At 43.6% G+C, this 20,731-nt stretch overlaps 1 protein-coding gene across 1 annotated transcript in view; it reads left to right on the top strand.

Annotated features, from left to right (window-relative positions):
• Positions 1–897: 897 nt before the first annotated feature.
• Positions 898–20,731, top strand: part of LOC120060081 (lutropin-choriogonadotropic hormone receptor-like) — a 39,119-nt gene continuing 19,285 nt past the window's right edge. The window contains exon 1 of the mRNA XM_039009144.1: positions 898–947. Coding sequence (XP_038865072.1) covers positions 898–947 — 50 coding nt within the window. The remainder of the gene's footprint in view (positions 948–20,731) is intronic.

The raw sequence follows: 20,731 nt of genomic DNA, 5'->3' as shown, positions 1-20,731 counted from the left end.
AGGTGTAGCAGTGGTAAGATGTTGGGACTGCTGTTGGGACAGCTTTATGTAGGTCCTAACAGCTTGTGGGTACAGTTTGTCAACGTTATAGTACGATTAATGTATTGTTTAGGGTTGTGTTGTGTAGTGGCTTTGCTGGCATGCATCCCACTTTCTTTTATTATTTTTTGCCCCACCAAGATTTACATGCTAAAATCGTCACTGGTCAAGGTAATTTGTTCATGTAGGTAGGGGTAAAGTGACTAACAAAGCAGCAATGTAAAAACAAAGGGGAGGGGGGGGGGGGGGGGTAATGTAAATAGTCCGGGTGGCCATTTGATTAATTGTTCAGCAATCTTATGGCTTGGGGTAGAAGCTGTTAAGGAGCCTTTTGGTCCTAGACTTGGCGTTCCGGTAACGCTTGCCGTGCGGTAGCAGAGAAAACAGTCTATAACTTGACTGGAGGCTTTGACAATATTTTGGGCCTTCCTCTGACACCGCCTAGTATATACAGTGCCTTGCAAAGGTATTCATCCTCCTTGGAGTTTTTCCTATTTTTTTCGCATTACAACCTGTAATTTAAATTGATTTCTATTTGGATTTCATGTAATGGACATACACAAAATAGTCCAAATTGGTGAAGTGAATTGAAAAAAAGAACATGTTTAAAAAAATTCTAAAAAACTGAAAAGTGGTGTGTGCATACGTATTCACCCCCTTTGCTATGACGCCCCTAAATAAGATCTGGTGCAACCAATTACCTTCAGAAGTCACATAATTAGTTAAATAAAGTACACCTGTGTGCAATCTAAGTGTCACATGATCTGTGACATGATCTCAGAATATATACACCTGTTCTGAAAGGCCCCAGAATCTGAAACACCACTAAGCAAGGGGCACCACCAAGCAAGCGGCACCATGAAGACCAAGCAGCTCTCCAACCAGGTCAGGGACAACATTGTGGAGAAGTACAGTTCAGGGTTGGGTTATCAGAAACTTTGAACATCCCACGGAACACCATTAAAACCATTATTAAACAATGGAAAGAATATGGCATGACAACAAACCAGCCAAGAGTGGGCTGCCCACCAAAACTCACAGACCAGGCAAGGAGGGCATTAATCAGAGAGGCAACAAAGAGACCAAAGATAATCCTGAAGGAGCTGCAAAGCTCCACAGCGGAGATTGGAGTATCTGTCCATAGGACCACTTTAAGCCGTACACTCCACAGAGCTGGGCTTTATGGAAGAGTGGCCAGAAAAAAGCCATTGCTTAAAGAAAAAAACAAGCAAACACGTTTGGTGTTTGCCAAAAGGCATATGGGAGACTCCTCCAAACATATGGAAGAAGGTACTCTGGTCAGATGAGACGGAAATTGAAGGAGCTGGAGCAGTTTTGCCTTGAAGAATGGGCAAACATCCCAGTGGCTAGATGTGCCAAGCTTATAGGGACATTCCCCAAGAGACTTGCAGCTATAATTGCTGCAAAAGGTGCCTCTACAAAGTATTGACTTTGGGGGGGTGAATAGTTATGCACGCTCAAGTTTTCTGTTTTATTTTATATTATTTCTTGTTCGTTTAACAATAAAAAACATTTTGCATCTTCAAAGTGATAGGCATATTGTCACGTTCTGACCCTAGTTCTTTTGTTATTTCTTTGTTTTAGTGTGGTCAGGGCGTGAGTTGGGTGGGTTATCTATGTTAGTTTGTCTATGTTGATTTTCTCGTTTGGCCTGGTATGATTCTCAATCAGAGGCAGGTGTCGTTAGTTGTCTCTGATTGAGAATCATACTTAGGTAGCTTTTTTCCACCTGGGTTTCGTGGGTGGTTATTTCCTGTTTAGTGTTTTTGTGTTTCACCTCTCAGGACTGTTCGTTTGTCGGTTTATTGTTTTTGTTTCAGTGTTCAATTTTATTATTAACTTATTATGGCTGCAAGGGGCAGTATTGAGTAGCCAGTTAAATCGTGCCCATTTCAAACGGCCTCGTACTCAATTCTTGCTCGTACAATATGCATATTATTATTACTATTGGATAGAAAACACTCTCTAGTTTCTAAAACCGTTTGAATTATTTCTCTGAGTGAAACAGAACTCATTCTGCAGCACATTTCCTGACCAGGAAGTGGAATGTCAGAAATCGATGCTCTGTTCAACTTCCTGCCTATACATGGGCATGATACGTAAGAGTCTACGTACACTTCATACACCTTCCCCTGGTTGTCAAGAGGCGGTGAGAGAATAAATTTCGTGTTTATCTTGGTCTGAGGTGGAATTAAAGCTCTTTGTATGACGTGACCGTCCATTTCCTGTTTCTGGAGCGCGCGAAAGGGGACATGGATTTGCCTTCTGTTTAGCTGTCGTTATGGACGACTAACATCTCCGGTTTAGATTTTATTTGATACATGTGACCATATCATCGTAAAGTATGTTTTTTCAATATAGTTTAATCAGATTATTGAAATTTTTTCGGGAGTTTTGCCGTGTTCCGTTCTCTGACTTTGTTGACGTTGGAGAGATCCGTGCCACTTGGCAAGTGCCCATGCTAAATCAAGAGGGAAATTTGCCGTTCCAGATCCAAACAACGACTGTTCTGGACAAAGGACACCTTGTCCAACATTCTGACGGAAGATCACCAAAAGTAAGAAACATTTTATGATGCTATTTCTAATATCTGTCGTGCATGTGAACTGGTCGTCGGCGCCCAAGTGTTTCTGGCTATTGTGGCTACGCTAATATAACGCTATATTGTGTTTTCGCTGTAAAACACTTGATAGATCGGAAATATTGTCTGGAATCACAAGATGCCTGTCTTTCAATTGCTGTACACTATGTATTTTTCAGAAATGTTTTATGATGAGTATTTAGTTATTTGGCGTTGGTGTCTGTAATTTTTCTGTCTGCTTTCGGTGCAATTTCTGACTGTAGCTGCAATGTAAACTATGATTTATACCTGAAATATGCACATTTTTCTAACAAAACATATGCTATACAATAAATATGTTATCAGACTGTCATCTGATGAAGTTGTTTCTTGGTTAGTGGCTATTTATATCTTTATTTGGTCGAATTTGTGATAGCTACTGATGGAGTAAAAAACTGATGGAGTAAAAATAGTGGTGTCTTTTGCTAACGTGGTTAGCTAATAGATTTACATATTGTGTCTTCCCTGTAAAACATTTTAAAAATCGGACATGTTGGCTTGATTCACAAGATGTGTACCTTTCATCTGGTGTCTTGGACTTGTTAATGTGTGAAAGTTAAATATTTAAAAAAAAATATCTTTTGAATTTCGCGCCCTGCACTTTGAGCTGGCTGTTGTCATAAGTGTACCGACGTCGGGCTTGCACGCCAAACAGGTTAAAACATTATGGACACTTACCACGCTGCATCTTGGTCCAGGGACCCTGGGCACAGGCTGGTGAATATCGCCGCCCAAAAGCTGAGCTGGAGGTGGCGAAAGCGGAGAGGCGGCGGTATGAGGAGGCTGCACGTAAGCGCGGCTGGAAGCCAGAGAGGCAGCCCCAAAAATGTCTTGGGGGGGTGGCACACGGGGAGTGTGGCTAAGCCAGGTAGGAGACCTGAGCCAACTCCCCGTGCTTACCATGGAGAGAGAGCGACCGGGCAGGCACCGTGTTATGCAGAGATGCGCACGGTGACCCCGGTGCGCAGGCATAGCCCGGTGCGGTACATAGCAGCGCCGCGTATCGGCCGGGCTAGAGTGGGCATCGAGCCAGGTGCCATGAAGCCGGCTCTACGCATCTGGTCTCCAGTGCGTCTCCTCGGGCCGGTGTACATGGCACCAGCCCTACGCATGGTGTCCCCAGTTCGCCAGCACAGCCCAGTGCGGGTTATTCCACCTCGCCACACTGGCCTGGCTACGGGGAGCATTCAGCCAGGTAGGGTTGGGCAGGCTCGGTGCTCGAGACCTGTAGTGCGCCTCCACGGTCCGGTCTATCCGGTGCCACCTCCACGCACCAGCCCTCCGGTGGCAGCTCCCCGCACCAGGCTGTCTCTCCGTTTCCTCACTACAGGGTCTTCCGTCTGTCCAGCGCCGCCAGGGTCTCCCGTCTGTCCAGCGCCGCCTGAGCCGCCCGTCTGTCCAGCGCCGTCTGAGCCGCCCGTCTGTCCTGAGCTGCTAGAGCAGTCCGTCAGTCAGGAGCCGCCAGAGCCGTATGTCAGTCAGGAGCCGCCAGAGCCGTCCGTTAGTCAGGAGCCGCCAGAGCCGTCCGTCAGCCAGGAGCCGCCAGAGCCGTCCGTCAGCCAGGAGCTGCCAGAGCCGCATGTTCATCCCGCCAGGAGCTGCCAGAGCCGCGTGTTCATCCTGCCTTTTCCTGTAGTCTACGATCAGCTCCTTTGTCTTGCTGATGTAGAAGGAGAGTTTGTGTTCCTGTCACCACACTGCCAGGTCTCTGACCTCCTTCCTATAGGCTGTGTCGGTGATCAGGCCTACCACTGTTGCGTCGTCAGCAAACTTAATAGTGTTGGAGTCGTGCTTGGCCACATAGTCGTGGGGACTAAGCATGCACCCTTGAGGGATCCCAAGTTGAGGATCAGCATGGCAGATGTGTTGTTGCCTACCCTTACCACCTGGGGGCGGCCCATCAGGAAGTCCAGGATCCAATGGCAGAGGGAGGTGTTTAGTCCCAGGGTCCTTAGCTTAGTGATGAGCTTTGTGGGCACTATGGTGTTGAACGCTGACCTGTAGTCAATGAACAGCATTCTCACATAGGTGTTCCTTTTGTCCAGGTGGGAAAAGGCAGTGGGGAGTGTGATTGAGATTGCATCATCTGTGGATCTGTTGGGGAGGTATGCGAATTGGAGTGGGTCTAGGGTTTCCAGGATGATGGTGTTGATGTGACACATGACCAGCCTTTCAAGGCTACCAACATGATTGCAACGGGGCGGTAGTCATTTAGGCAAGTAACCTTTGCTTTCTTGGTCACAGGGACTCTGGTGGTCTACTTGAAACGTAGGTATTACAGACTCAGTCAGGGAGAAGTTGAAAATGTCAGTGAAGACACTTGCCAGTTGGTCCGCGCATGCTCTGAGTACACTTCCTGGTAATCTGTCTGCCCTGAGGCCTTGTGAATGTTGACCTGTTTAAAGGTCTTGCTCACATCGGCCACGAAGAGCGTGATCACACAGTTGTCTGAAACAGCTGGTGCTCTCATGCATTCTTCAGTGTTGTTTGCCTCGAAGTGAGCATAAAAGGCATTTAGCTCGTCTGGTAGGCTCGCGTCACTGGGCAGCTAGTGGCTGGGTTTCCCTTTGTAGTCCATAATAGTTTGCAAGCCCTGCCACATCCAACGAGCATCAGAGCCGGTGTAGTAGAATTCAATCTTAGTCCTGTATTGACGCTTGACATAATAGATAGCTAATGGCGCAATTATTTTCTCTCGTTTGTGCGCGGCGCTCGTTCTGGCAGAAGACCAATGTGATGGTCTGACTTTTTCAAACTGACTTTTTTGCTTTCTTTACTATGTCTACATTTCAGTCTTTGGTATAGATCTAGCTAGCTAGCTAACTTATAAAACCAATGATGTAGCGAAATTGGGAATGCTTGTTATGTGAGGTCCATGTAGCCGAGTCTTTGGCATGGATGGACATGGAAATAATTCATCAATTTTACTTGTAGTTGTAGGGTCTTTATAAACTGTGTCAATTGTTATGGTTAATAATCTATATTCTTCTTTTAACAGATGTGCCTCGAAACATAAAGGTATGTACATCTCAGTATATTGCATTCAATAATTGCACCTGTGTGGGCTAATGTTACGAATCCCTTTGGCCCGACAGTCTAGGGGGGATGGTAATGGGACCCGTAACATAACTCATGTAAAGTGTAATAGTGACAAAGTAACGGTGAGAACGAAATATCCACGACAACTTAAATTTACCGTCAAACTCGGGGTTTATTAACAAACACACGGTAATGGGGGGGGGGGGGGGGGGGGGCAGGAAAAGGGGCTGAGCTGGACCCAAGGAAAGAAAGAATAAGAATCCAAAAACACCCCTAAGCTAGACTAGCCTATTTCAACAACAGCTAACTAACTAACCAAAAATACAGTGGATGGTCCGCCCAGTTCTAACTAGTGTATTTAACAAAGTTTACCTACGGGTAGTGTATGCCCATGGGCGTCTTATCTTGGTTACCCCCTTTTCCCGCCATCAAACAAACACTGACAAAGTGACATGTATCCTAAACCACACAAGAGGTCTACAAACATATGGCATGTACAGAGAGATTGCTCTAGACAAAGAGATCGAGCTCTAGAGAAAACAACTGACAGGGTTTTTAAACCAAGGGAAAGGGAATGTGATTGGGTAGGAGAAAAGGAGCAGGTGTCTTCTGATTGATGACTGATTGGGGAATGATGATGGTCACCTGTGAGTAGGGGAGAAGGAGAGAAAAGAAATACACACAGGATACACACAGAATACTTGTATCTGTAACAGCTAATTAGCAAACATTTGATGACATATACCATCTAACTGTAGGATCATGATTATGAAAGGGATTTGGAAATATATGATGTTTAATCTGTCAGCAACATCATTACCCTTAATATTAAAGATGCCAACTGCAATGTTGGTGGCAAAATGTTTGTTAAAACCTCTCGCTTTGGTTGGAATTCGTCAATAAGCATTCAATACATGTATAATTACTGTCTTACCTCAATTAGCTACAATATTTAGTTGAATCCATATAATTATGTGGTCAGCCATTTTGGATACAAGAAACACTGATTTCCTGTTATATGAGCAGACTAACTAGAATAATGCACTGCCCAGCATTAGCAGTGCTGCGAGCAGAAGTGTGGTGTGTTGACATGCGTCCCAGCACGTTTCAATATGCACAGATTAAATCCAATGAGAACAGTGCTTTTATTCTATACCAGGGTCATGATGCGAGTTCAGTGAGGAATGTCTGGTCAGTGTTACTGAGCAATAAGCAATTACAGTTTTTTTCAATTGCTAACAAGCAATCGGTCAACACTGAAGCTACTTTTTCAAAAGTCTTTACACGGTCTACATTACCAACATGCACCTTGGCCAAACAGTTAACCTCTAATTCCTCCCAAACCCGGATCCGGGAGCACCCCCATCAGTAAAAAAGCTGACTAGCATAGCCTAGCATAGCGTCACAAGTAAATACTAGCATCTAAATATCATTAAATCACAAGTCCAAGACACCAGATGAAAGATACACATCTTGTGAATCCAGCCATCATTTCTGATTTTTTAAATGTTTTACAGGGAAGACACAATATGTAAATCTATTAGCTAACCATGTTAGCAAAAGACACCACTTTTTTTACTCCACCAGTTTTTTACTCCATCAGTAGCTATCACAAATTCGACCAAATAAAGATATAAATAGCCACTAACCAAGAAACAACCTCATCAGATGACAGTCTGATAACATATTTATTGTATAGCATATGTTTTGTTAGAAAAATGTGCATATTTCAGGTATAAATCATAGTTTACCATTGCAGCCACCATCACAACTCTCACCAAAGCAACTAGAATAACTACAGAGAGCAACGTGTTTTACCTAATTACTCATCATAAAACATTTCTTAAAAATACACAGCGTACAGCAATTGAAAGACACAGATCTTGTGAATCCAGACAATATTTCAGATTTTCTAAGTGTTTTACAGCGAAAACACAATATAGCGTTATATTAGCTTACCACAATAGCAAACATCACAACAGCATTGATTCAAGCCAAACATAGCGATAACGTATAAACCACCAAAAGATATTAATTTTTTCACTAACCTTCTCAGAATTCTTCAGATGACAGTCCTATAACATCATATTACACAATGCATATAGAGTTTGTTCGAAAATGTGCATATTTAGCGGCACAAATCGTGGTTATACAATGTGATTAGTGGCCAAAACTTCAAGCAATCTGTCCGGCGCCATCTTGGAGAGGCACCTATTCTAATCGAAAACTATTCATAAACTTGACTAAAAAATACAAGTTGGACAGCAAATGAAAGATAAATTAGTTCTTAATGCAATCGCTGTGTTAGATTTTTAAAATTAACGTTACTGCGCAATACAGCGTGCGCACCATAATTCATGGCGGAATTATTATTTGACATTTGTCAACATAAGTACGAATTAACAGCATAAAGACTGCTTACTATTAGCTGAGCTTCCATCAGAATCTTGGGCAAGGTGTCCTTTCTCCAGAACAATCGTCTTTGGGTTGAAAGATGTCCTCTTGTCCTGTCGAAATAGCCGCTAACGTTAGCCACCCACTGGAGAGGTGTCCAACTCGTGAAAGCGCATCACAAAGAAATCCAGGAAAATCGCAATAAACTGCTATAAACTGCTATAAGTCGGTTTAAATTAACTACCTTATGATGTCTTTAACACCTATAACGAATAAAAACATGACCGGAGATATAGAACTACTAAAACGAAAGCGTTTGCAGGACGCCATTGTGATGTCTTCTTGCGCCAGGCGCACCGTTGAAAAGGACGGTACTTCCGTTCCACGGTCTTATATAGGGACCCAGATTGCGCAATCCACTCCATAGAGGAAGACGTATGCAGTGCATGTAGCCCGATGGCTTACATGGGGACTTATAAACTGGCCTCAGAACAGGGACCTCGATTTCTGAAATCTCACTCCCTGACAGGAAATGTGCTGCAGAATGAGTTCTGTTTCACTCAGAGAAATAATTCAAACGGTTTTAGAAACTAGAGAGTGTTTTCTATCCAATAGTAATAATAATATGCATATTGTACGAGCAAGAATTGAGTACGAGGCAGTTTAATTTGGGAACGAAATTATTACATAGTGCAAATAGCACCCCCTATTGCCAAGAGGTTTTAATCTCACCTCCAACTCACTCAAACCACCAAAACACTTCATACATGTCTCAGAATAAGCTCGTTCGACCATAACACTGACAACAGTTCTCACTCCGAAAGCATAGATTGTCACTCATAACACACTGACCTAAAAAACCCTAACAGGGACCATTACATAAATAAATAACTTTTCTCTTTGAAGTTTGAATTATTTTTCATATAAATCAGTGTTTCATTATAGAATAAGAATAACACCTTTTCACTTTATTGACTGTACTTGTAACGATTCTCGTCCTCTTCGTCTGAGGAGTTGGAAGGATCGGACCAATATGATATTTGAGGCGCAATACTGGAATAGGACATTAAGTCATCCGTATTCTCCAGTAATACATTTGCAGATGCTATAGTATAGGTTATAATGCAAGGTATTAAGTGCCATGACCAATTCATTATTATCCGGTGAAGTGCGTAGCGCTACCTTGGAAAAGAGTTATTAGAAGGTTTGTAATATAGACGGGGAGTGAATAAATCTAAAACACCCTAGACACAGTAGGGAGAGGTTTGGGAATAATAACTATTCATATGTCGACAAACGGCCCAGTTTCTCCCTGTAATATGGAGCTATAGGATTTTAATAAAGCCATGGAGTCGCTGAAAGAAGCGCACAATAATTCTACCAATTCGGCTCTAATATGGGAAGAATTGAGCAAACTGGATAATATTGGGCAACATTTCCCTGCTGACTGAGAATTAAAATCAAATAAAGAATTCAGGGAAGCAATTATGACTTGGCACAATCACATAAAACCAGAATCAAAATCTCAATATACCAGCGTATTTATTTTAGCGTTCTTTCAGCGTAATCGCACTAACCACACTATTTGAGTATGGGTATTGTTAAATGGGGGATTGATTTGCACTTTTCGCACCAAAGTACGTTCATCTCTAGGAGACAGAACCAGTCTCCTTCCTGAGCGGTATGACGGCTGCATGGTCCCATGGTGTTTATACTTGTGTACTATTGTTTGTTCAGATGAACGTGGTACCTTCAGGCATTTGGAAATTGCTCCCAAGGATGAACCAGACTTGTGGAGGACTACAATTTTTTTTCTGAGGTCTTGGCTGATTTCTTTTGATTTTCCCATGATGTCAAGCAAAGAGTCACTGAGTTTGAAGGTAGGCCTTGAAATACATCCACAGGTACACCTCCAATTGACTCAAATGATGTCAATTAGCCTTTCAGAAGCTTCTGAAGCCATGACATCATTTTCTGGAATTTTCCAAGCTGTTTAAATGCACAGTCAACTTAGTGTATGTAAAGTTCTGACCCACTGGATTTGTGATACAGTGAATTATAAGTGAAATAATCAATAATCTGTCTGTAAACAATTGTTGGAAAAATTACTTGTGTCATGCACAAAGTAGATGTCCTAACCGACTTGCCAAAACTATAGTTTGTTAACAAGACATTTGTGGAGTGGTTGAAAAACAAGTTTTAATGACTCCAACCTAAGTGTATGTAAACTTCCGACTACAAATGTATATATTTTTTCTCTTTTGTTTTACGATGTAATCAGAATTATAATGTTAAATTGCATCAATACATAGAGATGGCTGGATGTTACGGTACAATTAATTGCATACAAGGCTCATAGTCTGTGTTTTCGATAACACCCAAGGACGAAAACGAAGGAGAGGGCATGGAGACCAGCATAACATGGGCATGGAATGTAACGTATGGACGTTTTTTCCCCCCTAGTTTTAGTCGCATCAATGGGTGGTGTTGTCACGCCCTGACCTTAGAGAGCCTGTTTATTTCTCTATTTGGTTAGTTCAGGGTGTGATTTGGGTGGGCATTCTAGTTTTCTATTTCTTTGTTGGCCGGGTATGGTTCCCAATCGTTGTCTCTGATTGGGAATCATACTTAGGCAGCCTGTTTTCCACCTGAGTTTGTGGGATCTTGTCTTTGTATAGTTGCTGTTTAGCGCTACAGAACTTTACGTTCATTTATATTTTGTTGTTTTTTGGTGTTCGTTTAATAAAGTACGCTGCGCTTTGGTCTCATTCAATTGACGATGGACGTAACAGGTGTAAAGTTATCCTTTTCAAGTCAATATGTTTTTAGGTTTCGTGGAACATAAGAGTGATCATTGTTCCAGAGGAGGGACTGATGTATATTGACTAATTGATTTGAGAATGTTTTAGTATGTTTATAGCTGAAGAAGTGCGTTAGGAGTAGTAACTAGTGTGTTATGGGTTAGATGGAATGATATATGTGCAAATGTATCTGTAGCAGGAGGCGAGGTGTTTGAGACAGAATGTTTACATAGGGCTGTTAAGTGGGATTGAACGTGACTGCAGTGAAGATCTGTGGGGGCTCATGAATTAAGGTCGTGGTGATAGAGGAGTATCATCCCCAAGAGATTGTATATTGTTACAGGAGATAGCTCATTGGAGAGGGAGGACAGCTAACTGTGCACAATATAGGGAGTTAACTTGTGTGTTGAGTGTTGAGTAGCCAGTGAAATCGTGCCCATTTCAAACGGCCTCCTACTCAAATCTTGCTCGTACAATATGGATATTATTATTCTTTTTGGATAGAAAACACTCTCTAGTTTCTAAAACCGTTGGAATTATTTCTCTGAGTGAAACAGAACTCCTTTGGCAGCACTTTTCCTGACCAGGAAGTGCAATGTCAGAAATATATGCTCTGTTCAACTTGATGCCTATATATGGCCATGCCACTTAGGAGTCTACTTACACTCCATACGCCTTCCTCTTGGTGTCAAGAGGATGTGAGAGAAGAAATTTTGTGTTCATCTTGGTCTGAGGTAGAATAAAAGCTATTTCTTTGACATGACCGTCCACTTCCGGTACTCTGAAACGCGCTACAAGGAAGTGGCATTGCGTTCTGTTTTGCTGCCGTAATAGACGACAACTATCCCCGGCTCGGAATTTTTTTGATACATGTGACCATATCATCGTAATGTATGTTTTTTCAATATAGTTTAATCAGATTATTGACATTTTTTCGGGAGTTTTGCCGTGTTCCGTCCTCTGACTTTGATTACGTTGGAGAGAATTGTGCCACTCGGCTAGTGCCAATGCTAAGTGAAGAGGGAAATTTGCCATTCTGAATCCAAACAACGACTCATCTGGACAGAGGACACCTTGTTCAACATTCTGATGAAAGATCAGCAAAAGTAAGACCCAATTTATGATGTTATTTCATATATCTGTCGTGCATGTGAACTGGTCGTGGGCGCCCAAGTGTTTCTGGCTATCGTGGCTATGCTAATATAGCGTTACATTTTGTTTTCGCTGTAAAACATTTAATAAATCGGAAATATTGTTTGGAATCACAAGATGCCTGTCTTTCAATTGCTGCACACTATGTATTTTTCAGAAATGTTTTATGATGAGTAATTAGCTATTTGACGTTGGTGTCTGTAAATATTATAGCTGCTTTCGGTGCAATTTCTGATTGTAGCTGAAATGTAAACTATGGTTTATACATGAAATATGCACATTTTTCGAACAAAACATATGCTATACAATAAATATGTTATCAGACTGTCATCTGATGAATTTGTTTCTTGGTTAGTGGCTATTTATATCTTTATTTGGTCGAATTTGTGATAGCACCTGATGGAGTAAGAAACTGATGGAGTTAGAAAAGTGGTGTCTTTTGCTAACGTGGTTAGCTAATAGATTTACATATTTTGTCTTCCCTGTAAAACATTAAAAAAATCGGACATGTTGGCTTGATTCACAAGAAGTGTATCTTTCATCTGGTGTCTTGGACTTGTGAAAGTTAAATATTTTTAAAAAATATCTTTTGAATTTCGCGCCCTGCACTTGAGCTGGATGTTGTCATAAGTGTACCGGTGTCGGGCCAGCCAGCCTAACAGGTTAACCTCTTGAGAATATAGGGGGTGCTGTTTCGACTTGGTCTCCAAATTAAACTGCCTAGTACTCACTTCTTGCTCGTACAATATGCATATTATTATTATTATTGGATAGAAAACACTCTCTAGTTTCTAAAACCGTTTGAATTATGTCTCTGAGTGAAACAGAACTCATTCTACAGCACTTTTCCTGCCAGGGAGTGAGATTTCAGAAATCTTGGCCTCTGTTCCCAGGTCAGTTTATAAGTCCCTGTGAATGCTGTGGGGCTACAAACACTGCCTACGGCTTCCTCTAGATGTCAGTAAGTGGTGACAATTTGAATGGGGTCGATTGCGCAATCTGGGACTTTATATAAGACCAAGATGCGGAAGTACCTTTCTTTTCTGCCCTGCGCTTGACGCACGATGGACGTCGGACTGGCCTCCTTCCAAGCTTTGGTTTAGCCAGTAATATATCTCCGGTCATGTTTTTACTCATTATAGGTGTTAAAGACATCATAAGGTAGTTAATTTAAACCGATTTATAGCAATTTATATCAGTTTATTGCGATTTTCTGGCATTTCTTTGTGACGCACTTTCAAGAGTTGGACACTTTTCCGGTACATGCCGAACGTTAGTGGCCATTTCGACAGGACAAGAGGACATCTTTCGACCAAAAGACGATTAGACCGGAGAAAGGACACATTGCCCAAGATTCTGATGGAAGCTCAGCTAATAGTAAGAACTATTTATGCTGATAAATCGTTGTTCTGTTGAAAAATGTTAAACGCATAAGCCGCCATTTTTTTTGGGGTAGCTTCGCTTTGGCGCACCCTGTATTGCGCAGTAACGTTAATTTAAAAAATGTAATTCAGCGATTGCATTAAGAACTAATTTGTCTTTCAATTGCTGTCCAACTTGTATTTTTTTAGTCAAGTTTATGAATAGTTTTCGATAAAAATAGGTGTCTTTCCAAGATGGCGCCGGACAGATTGCTTGAGTAGTTGGACACTATTTCCATTGTATAAGCACGATTTGTGCCGCTAAATATGCACATTTTCGAACAAACTCTATATGGATTGTGTAATATGATGTTACAGGACTGTCATCTGAAGAATTCTGAGAAGGTTAGTGAAAAAATTAATATATTTTGGTGGTGATAACGCTATCGCTCTTTTTGCCTTGAATCAATGCTGGGGTAATGTTTGCACATGTGGTATGCTAATATAACGATTTATTGTGTTTTCGCTGTAAAACACTTAGAAAATCTGAAATATTGTCTGGATTCACAGGATCTGTGTCTTTCAATTACTGTACGCTGTGTATTTTTAAGAAATGTTTTATGATTAGTAATTAGGTAATACACGTTGCTCTCTGTATTTATTCTAGTCGAGTTGTGATGGTGGGTGCAATTGTAAACTATGATTTATACCTGAAATATGCACATTTTTCTAACAAAACCTATGCTATACAATAAATATGTTATCAGACTGTCATCTGATGAAGTTTTTTCTTGGTTAGTGGCTATCAATATCTTTATTTGGTCGAATTGGTGATAGCTACTGGTGGAGAGAAAAAATGGTGGACTAAGAAAAATGGTGTCTTTTGCTAACGTGGTTAGCTAATAGATTTACATAGTGTCTTCCCTGTAAAACATTTTAAAAATCAGAAATGATTGCTGGATTCACAAGAAGTGTATCTTTCATCTGGTGTCTTGGACTTGTGATTTAATGATATTTAGATGCTAGTATTTACTTGTGACGCTATGCTAGGCTATGCTAGTCAGCTTTTTTACTGGTGGGGGTGCTCCCGGATCCGGGTTTGGGAGGAACTAGAAGTTAATTAAGTTAAATTGAACGCATACCCAGATCATGGTTATGTTTTGTGTTTTTTGTTGCTTTCCAAGTCTTATGCGATCACTCTTTTAGGAACCAGAAGGAGAAAGTGGAGAAACTAAAAGCAGCTCAGCTGAAGTGAAAAAAGTCACTGTCATTTTGTTGTGTGATGAGAGATGGAAATAAGATTGTGTATGGTGTAATCATAGAACAGAGGCCATAAGTCTCTGAGTTTGAAAACCTCACAGAAAAAAAGGCGAAAACCTGAACCAGGAACAGAGGTTCTGATCCCAGAGGTTCTGATCCCAGGGGACCATGTCTACATTCGAGTGTTCCGGAGGAAGTGGAATGAACCAAGGTGAGAGGGTCCCTACAAGGTGGTCCGAGCGACATCAACAGCCATCCAGGTGAAAGGAAACACTACGTGGTACCTTCTAAACCACTGTACCATAGTTCCAGAGGGGATCGGCGAATGACCATTGAGCCATGAGGAAGGAGAGGATGCTGATACACCAGGCAGGAGCCTGGAGGAAACAGAAGAGGAGAACCAAGGTGCAACTCTCAATAGTCAACAGACACTCTATCCTGAATATCCAGAGAGTCCAGGGATAAGGAGGAGTGACATGCCTGTTGCTCCTGATGACATCCCTACTCTGGCAGATACCCCCTTCCCTACTATCGACTTCTCTGCCCTCACATGGTCTTCCTAACAGACAGTGGAAACCAGGACAGATGAAGAACGGTAGAATGGCCTTGAAAGCAACAGCGGAAAACCTAGAAGAAATGGTCAAAACACCTCCCACAAGCACTAGTACACCAACTAAGACAATGGCAAAACCACAAGAAAGTGGGTTGCTATCTGGACCATCTGTTATCAACTGGGGTAGTCACAATGAAGATACTACCCCAGAATCAAAACATTGACTCAATGTTAAAAGTATTTAACCATGTACTCAATGTAACTGAATGATAAATTATGTTAGACCTTCTGAATATGCTTTTACACTGTATGTTAAAGGACAATTGGCCTAAGGATAGATTTGTTTACTTCCTTCTAGCTATATGTGAAAGGAGATGTTTGGTCCTGACTCCCCAGTATGAATGAGAAAGTGAAGCAAAGGTTGATGAGGTGAAAGGGAGGACCATGATCATGCTGTTTAACTTCTTATGGCTGCAAGGGGCAGTATTGAGTAGCCAGTTAAATGGTGCCCATTTCAAACGGCCTCGTACTCAATTCTTGCTCGTACAATATGCATATTATTATTACTATTGGATAGAAAACACTCTCTAGTTTCTAAAACCGTTTGAATTATTTCTCTGAGTGAAACAGAACTCATTCTGCAGCACATTTCCTGACCAGGAAGTGGAATGTCAGAAATCGATGCTCTGTTCAACTTCCTGCCTATACATGGGCATGATACGTAAGAGTCTACGTACACTTCATACACCTTCCCCTGGTTGTCAAGAGGCGGTGAGAGAAGAAATTTCGTGTTTATCTTGGTCTGAGGTGGAATTAAAGCTCTTTGTATGACGTGACCGTCCATTTCCTGTTTCTGGAGCGCGCGAAAGGGGACATGGATTTGCCTTCTGTTTAGCTGTCGTTATGGACGACTAACATCTCCGGTTTAGATTTTATTTGATACATGTGACCATATCATCGTAAAGTATGTTTTTTCAATATAGTTTAATCAGATTATTGAAATCTTTTCGGGAGTTTTGCCGTGTTCCGTTCTCTGACTTTGTTGACGTTGGAGAGATCCGTGCCACTTGGCAAGTGCCCATGCTAAATGATGAGGGAAATTTGCCGTTCCAGATCCAAACAACGACTGTTCTGGACAAAGGACACCTTGTCCAACATTCTGACGGAAGATCACCAAAAGTAAGAAACATTTTATGATGCTATTTCTAATATCTGTCGTGCATGTGAACTGGTCGTCGGCGCCCAAGTGTTTCTGGCTATTGTGGCTACGCTAATATAACGCTACATTTTGTTTTCGCTGTAAAACATTTAATAAATCGGAAATATTGTCTGGAATCACAAGATGCCTGTCTTTCAATTGCTGTACACTATGTATTTTTCAGAAATGTTTTATGATGAGTAATTAGGTATTTGACGTTGGTGTCTGTAAATATTATGGCTGCTTTCGGTGCAATTTCTGATTGTAGCTGAAATGTAAACTATGATTTATACCTGAAATATGCAAATTTTTCGAACAAAACATATGCTATACAATAAATATGTTATCAGACTGTCATCTGATGAAGTTTTTTCTTGGTTAGTGGCTATTTATTTCTTTATTTGGTCGAATTTGTGATAGTTACTGATGGAGTAAAAAACTGATGGAGTAAGAAAAGTGGTGTCTTTTGCTAACGTGGTTAGCTAATAGATTTACATATTGTGTCTTCCCTGTAAAACATTTTAAAAATCGGACATGTTGGCTTGATTCACAAGATGTGTACCTTTCATATGCTGTATTGGACTTGTTAATGTGTGAAAGTTAAATATTTAAAAAAATATATATTTTGAATTTCGCGCCCTGCACTTTGAGCTGGATGTTGTCATAAGTGTACCGACGTCGGGCTTGCACGCCAAACAGGTTTAATCAGCTTCTTGATATGCCATACTTGTCAGGTGGATGGATTACCTTGGCAAAGGAAAAATGCTCACTAACAGGGATGTAAACTAATTTGTGCACAAAATTTGAGAGAAATAAGCTGTTTGTGTGTATGGAACATTTCTGGGATCTTTTATTTCAACTCATGAGACATGGGACCAACACTTTACATGTTGCGTTTTATATGTTTGTTCAGTATAGTTAAATGCACTAAAGAGGAACAATGGGTACATACTGAAGATGTGCATGCTCATCACCAGAATCTTTTCAAATGTGTTTATTTTCAAAGTGTCACATATACTCCCTCTCCGGCCTCTAGGTCATCAGGCTGTTGATTATCCTGCACACTTGTCACCATCGTCTCGCGCCCCAGCGCCTCATGACACTCACCTGGACTCCATCACCTCCTTGATTATCTTCCCTATATCTGTCACTCCCCTTGGTTCTTTCCTCAGGGGTTATTGACTCAGTTTCCATGTCGGTGCGTTGGTTGTGTTTTGTGTTCATTGTTTCTTTTATTTATTAAAACACTCACTTCCTGAACTTGCTTCCCGACTCTCAGCTCACTCCTTACACGAGGGATACAGCTAAGGACATGAACAACTTCATAGTTAAGAACCCTATAACAATATGTAAGAAAATGAAAGGGATTCTACAACAACCAATATCACAACCCTAAAAACACAACCTTATGGAACAATCCTTGGATAGCTTTTCAGAATTCACAGATAAATTGTTCCACATGGAATACTAAAGGCATAGAAAACGTAAATGACTTGGTAATTATAACGGTTTTCTTCCATTGGTGAAGGAGAGGACCAAAATGCAGCGCGGCTAGTGTTCAACATATTTAATAAACAAAGAGACGAATACGTGAACACTATACAAAATACAAAATAACAAATGTGAAAACCGAGACAGACCTATCTGGTGCAGAACACAAACACAGAGACAGGAAACAATCACCCACAAAATCCCAACACAAAACAAGCCTCCTATATATGATTCTCAATCAGGGACAACGATTGACAGCTGCCTCTGATTGGGAACCATATTAGGCTGGACACAGAAACAGACAAACTAGACACACAACATAGAATTCCCACCCAGCTCACGTCCTGACCAACACTAAACAAGCAAAACACATAAGAACTCTGGTCAGGACGTTACAGTACCCCCCTCCTGAGGTGCGGACTCCGAACGCACCCCTAAAACTCAAGAGGAGGGTCTGGGTGGGCATCTGTCCGCGGTGGCGGCTCCGGCGCGGGACGAGGACACCACTCTACCACTGTCTTTGTCCCCGTCCTTAGCGTCCTTTGAGTGGCGACCCTCGCCCCCGACCTTGGTCTAGGAACCTTCACCAAGGCCCCCCCTAGATAGAGGAGATAGCTCAGGACAGAGAGGTAGCTCAGGACAGAGAGGTAGCTCAAGACAGAGAGGTAGCTCAAGACAGAGAGGTAGCTCAAGACAGAGAGGTAGCTCAAGACAGAGAGGTAGCTCAAGACAGAGAGGTAGCTCAAGACAGAGAGGTAGCTCAAGACAGAGAGGTAGCTCAAGACAGAGAGGTAGCTCACGACAGAGAGGTAGCTCACGACAGAGAGGCAGGTTATTCCACCTCCCCGCACTGGCTCCGGACTGAGTGGCAGCTCATGACTGGAGGGCAGCTCATGACTGGAGGGCAGCTCATGACTGGAGGGCAGCTCATGACTGGAGGGCAGCTCATGACTGGAGGACAGCTCATGACTGGAGGACAGCTCATGACTGGAGGGCAGCTCATGACTGGAGGGCAGCTCATGACTGGAAGGCAGCTCATGACTGGAGGGCGGCTCTGGCAGCTCCTGACTGGCTGGCGGCTCTGGCAGCTCCTGACTGGCTGGCGGCTCTGGCAGCTCCTGACTGGCTGGCGGCTCCTGACTGGCTGGCGGCTCCTGACTGGCTGGCGGCTCCTGACTGGCTGGCGGCTCCTGACTGGCTGGCGGCTCTGGCGGCTCCTGACTGGCTGGCGGCTCTGGCGGCTCCTGACTGACGGACGGCTCTGGCGGCTCCTGACTGACGGACGGCTCTGGCGGCTCCTGACTGACGGACGGCTCTAGCGGCTCCTGACTGACGGACGGCTCTAACGGCTCGGGACAGACGGGCGGCTCTAACGGCTCGGGACAGACGGGCGGCTCTAACGGCGCTGGGCAGACGGATGGCTCAGACGGCGCTGGGCAGACGGATGGCTCAGACGGCGCTGGACAGACGAGCAGTGCAGGCGGCGTTGGGCAGACGGCCGACTCTGACCTGCTGAGGCGCACAGTAGGCCTGGTGCATGATGCCGGAACTGGTGGTACCGGACTGGAGACACGCACCTCAAGGCTAGTGCGGGGAACAGGAACAGGGCACACTGGACTCTCGAGGCGCACTATAGGCCTGGTGCGTGGTACCGGAACTGGAGGTACCGGGCTGAGGGCACGCACCTCAGGGCGAGTGCGGGGAGAAGGAACAGTGCGTACAGGGCTCTGGAGACGCACAGGAGGCTTGGTGCGTGGTGCCGGAACTGGAGGTACTGGGCTGGAGACACGCACCATAGGGAGAGTGCGTGGAGGAGGAACAGGGCTCTGGAGACGCACTGGAAGCCTGGTGCGTGGTGTAGGCACTGGTGGTACTGGGCTGGGGCCACGCACCATAAGGCGAGTGCGGGGTGCTGGAACTGGAGGTACTGGGCTGGGGCGGGAAGGTGGCGCCGGATATACCAGACCGTGCAGGCGTACTGGCTCCCTTGAGCACTGAGCCTGCCCAACCTTACCTGGTTGCATGCTCCCCGTAGCCCGACCAATGCGGGGAGGTGGAATAACCCGCACTGGGCTGTGTAGGCGAACCGGGGACACCATGCGTAAGGCTGGTGCCATGTACACCGGCCCGAGGAGACGTACTGGAGGCCAGATATGTTGAGCCGGCTTCATGGCACTTGGCTCAACGCTCAATCTAGCCCGGCCAGTCCGGGGAGGTGGAATAACCCGCACCGGGCTATGCACACGTACAGGAGACACCGTGCGCTCTTCCGCATAACACGGTGTCTGCCCGTACTCCCGCTTTTCACGGTAAGCATGAGAAGTGGGCGCAGGTCTCCTACCTGACTTCGCCACACTACCCTTTAGCCCCCCCCCCCCCCCCCCCCCCCCCCAAGAAATTTTTGGGATTTCTGCTCGGGTTTCCGTGCTAGCCGCGTACCTTCATAACGCCGGTTCCTCTCTCCGGTTGACTCTGCTCTCCTAGCTGCCTCCAGCTGTTCCCATGGGAGGCGATCCTTTCCAGCCAGGATCTCCTCCCATGTGTAGCAACCCTTGCCGTCCAAAACGTCCTCCCAAGTCCATTTCTCCTGGTCCCGCTGCTGCTGCTGCTGCTGCTGTCGCTGCTGCCCGTTGCCACGCTGCTTGGTCCTAGTTTGGTGGGTGATTCTGTAACGGTTTTCTTCCATTGGTGAAGGAGAGGACCAAAATGCAGCGCGGCTAGTGTTCAACATATTTAATAAACAAAGAGACGAATACGTGAACACTATACAAAATACAAAATAACAAATGTGAAAACTGAGAC

The sequence above is a fragment of the Salvelinus namaycush genome, chromosome 15 (genome assembly GCF_016432855.1).
Source record: "Salvelinus namaycush isolate Seneca chromosome 15, SaNama_1.0, whole genome shotgun sequence".
Classification (NCBI taxonomy): Eukaryota; Metazoa; Chordata; class Actinopteri; order Salmoniformes; family Salmonidae; genus Salvelinus; species Salvelinus namaycush.
This window is presented reverse-complemented; position numbering and strand designations above follow the sequence as displayed.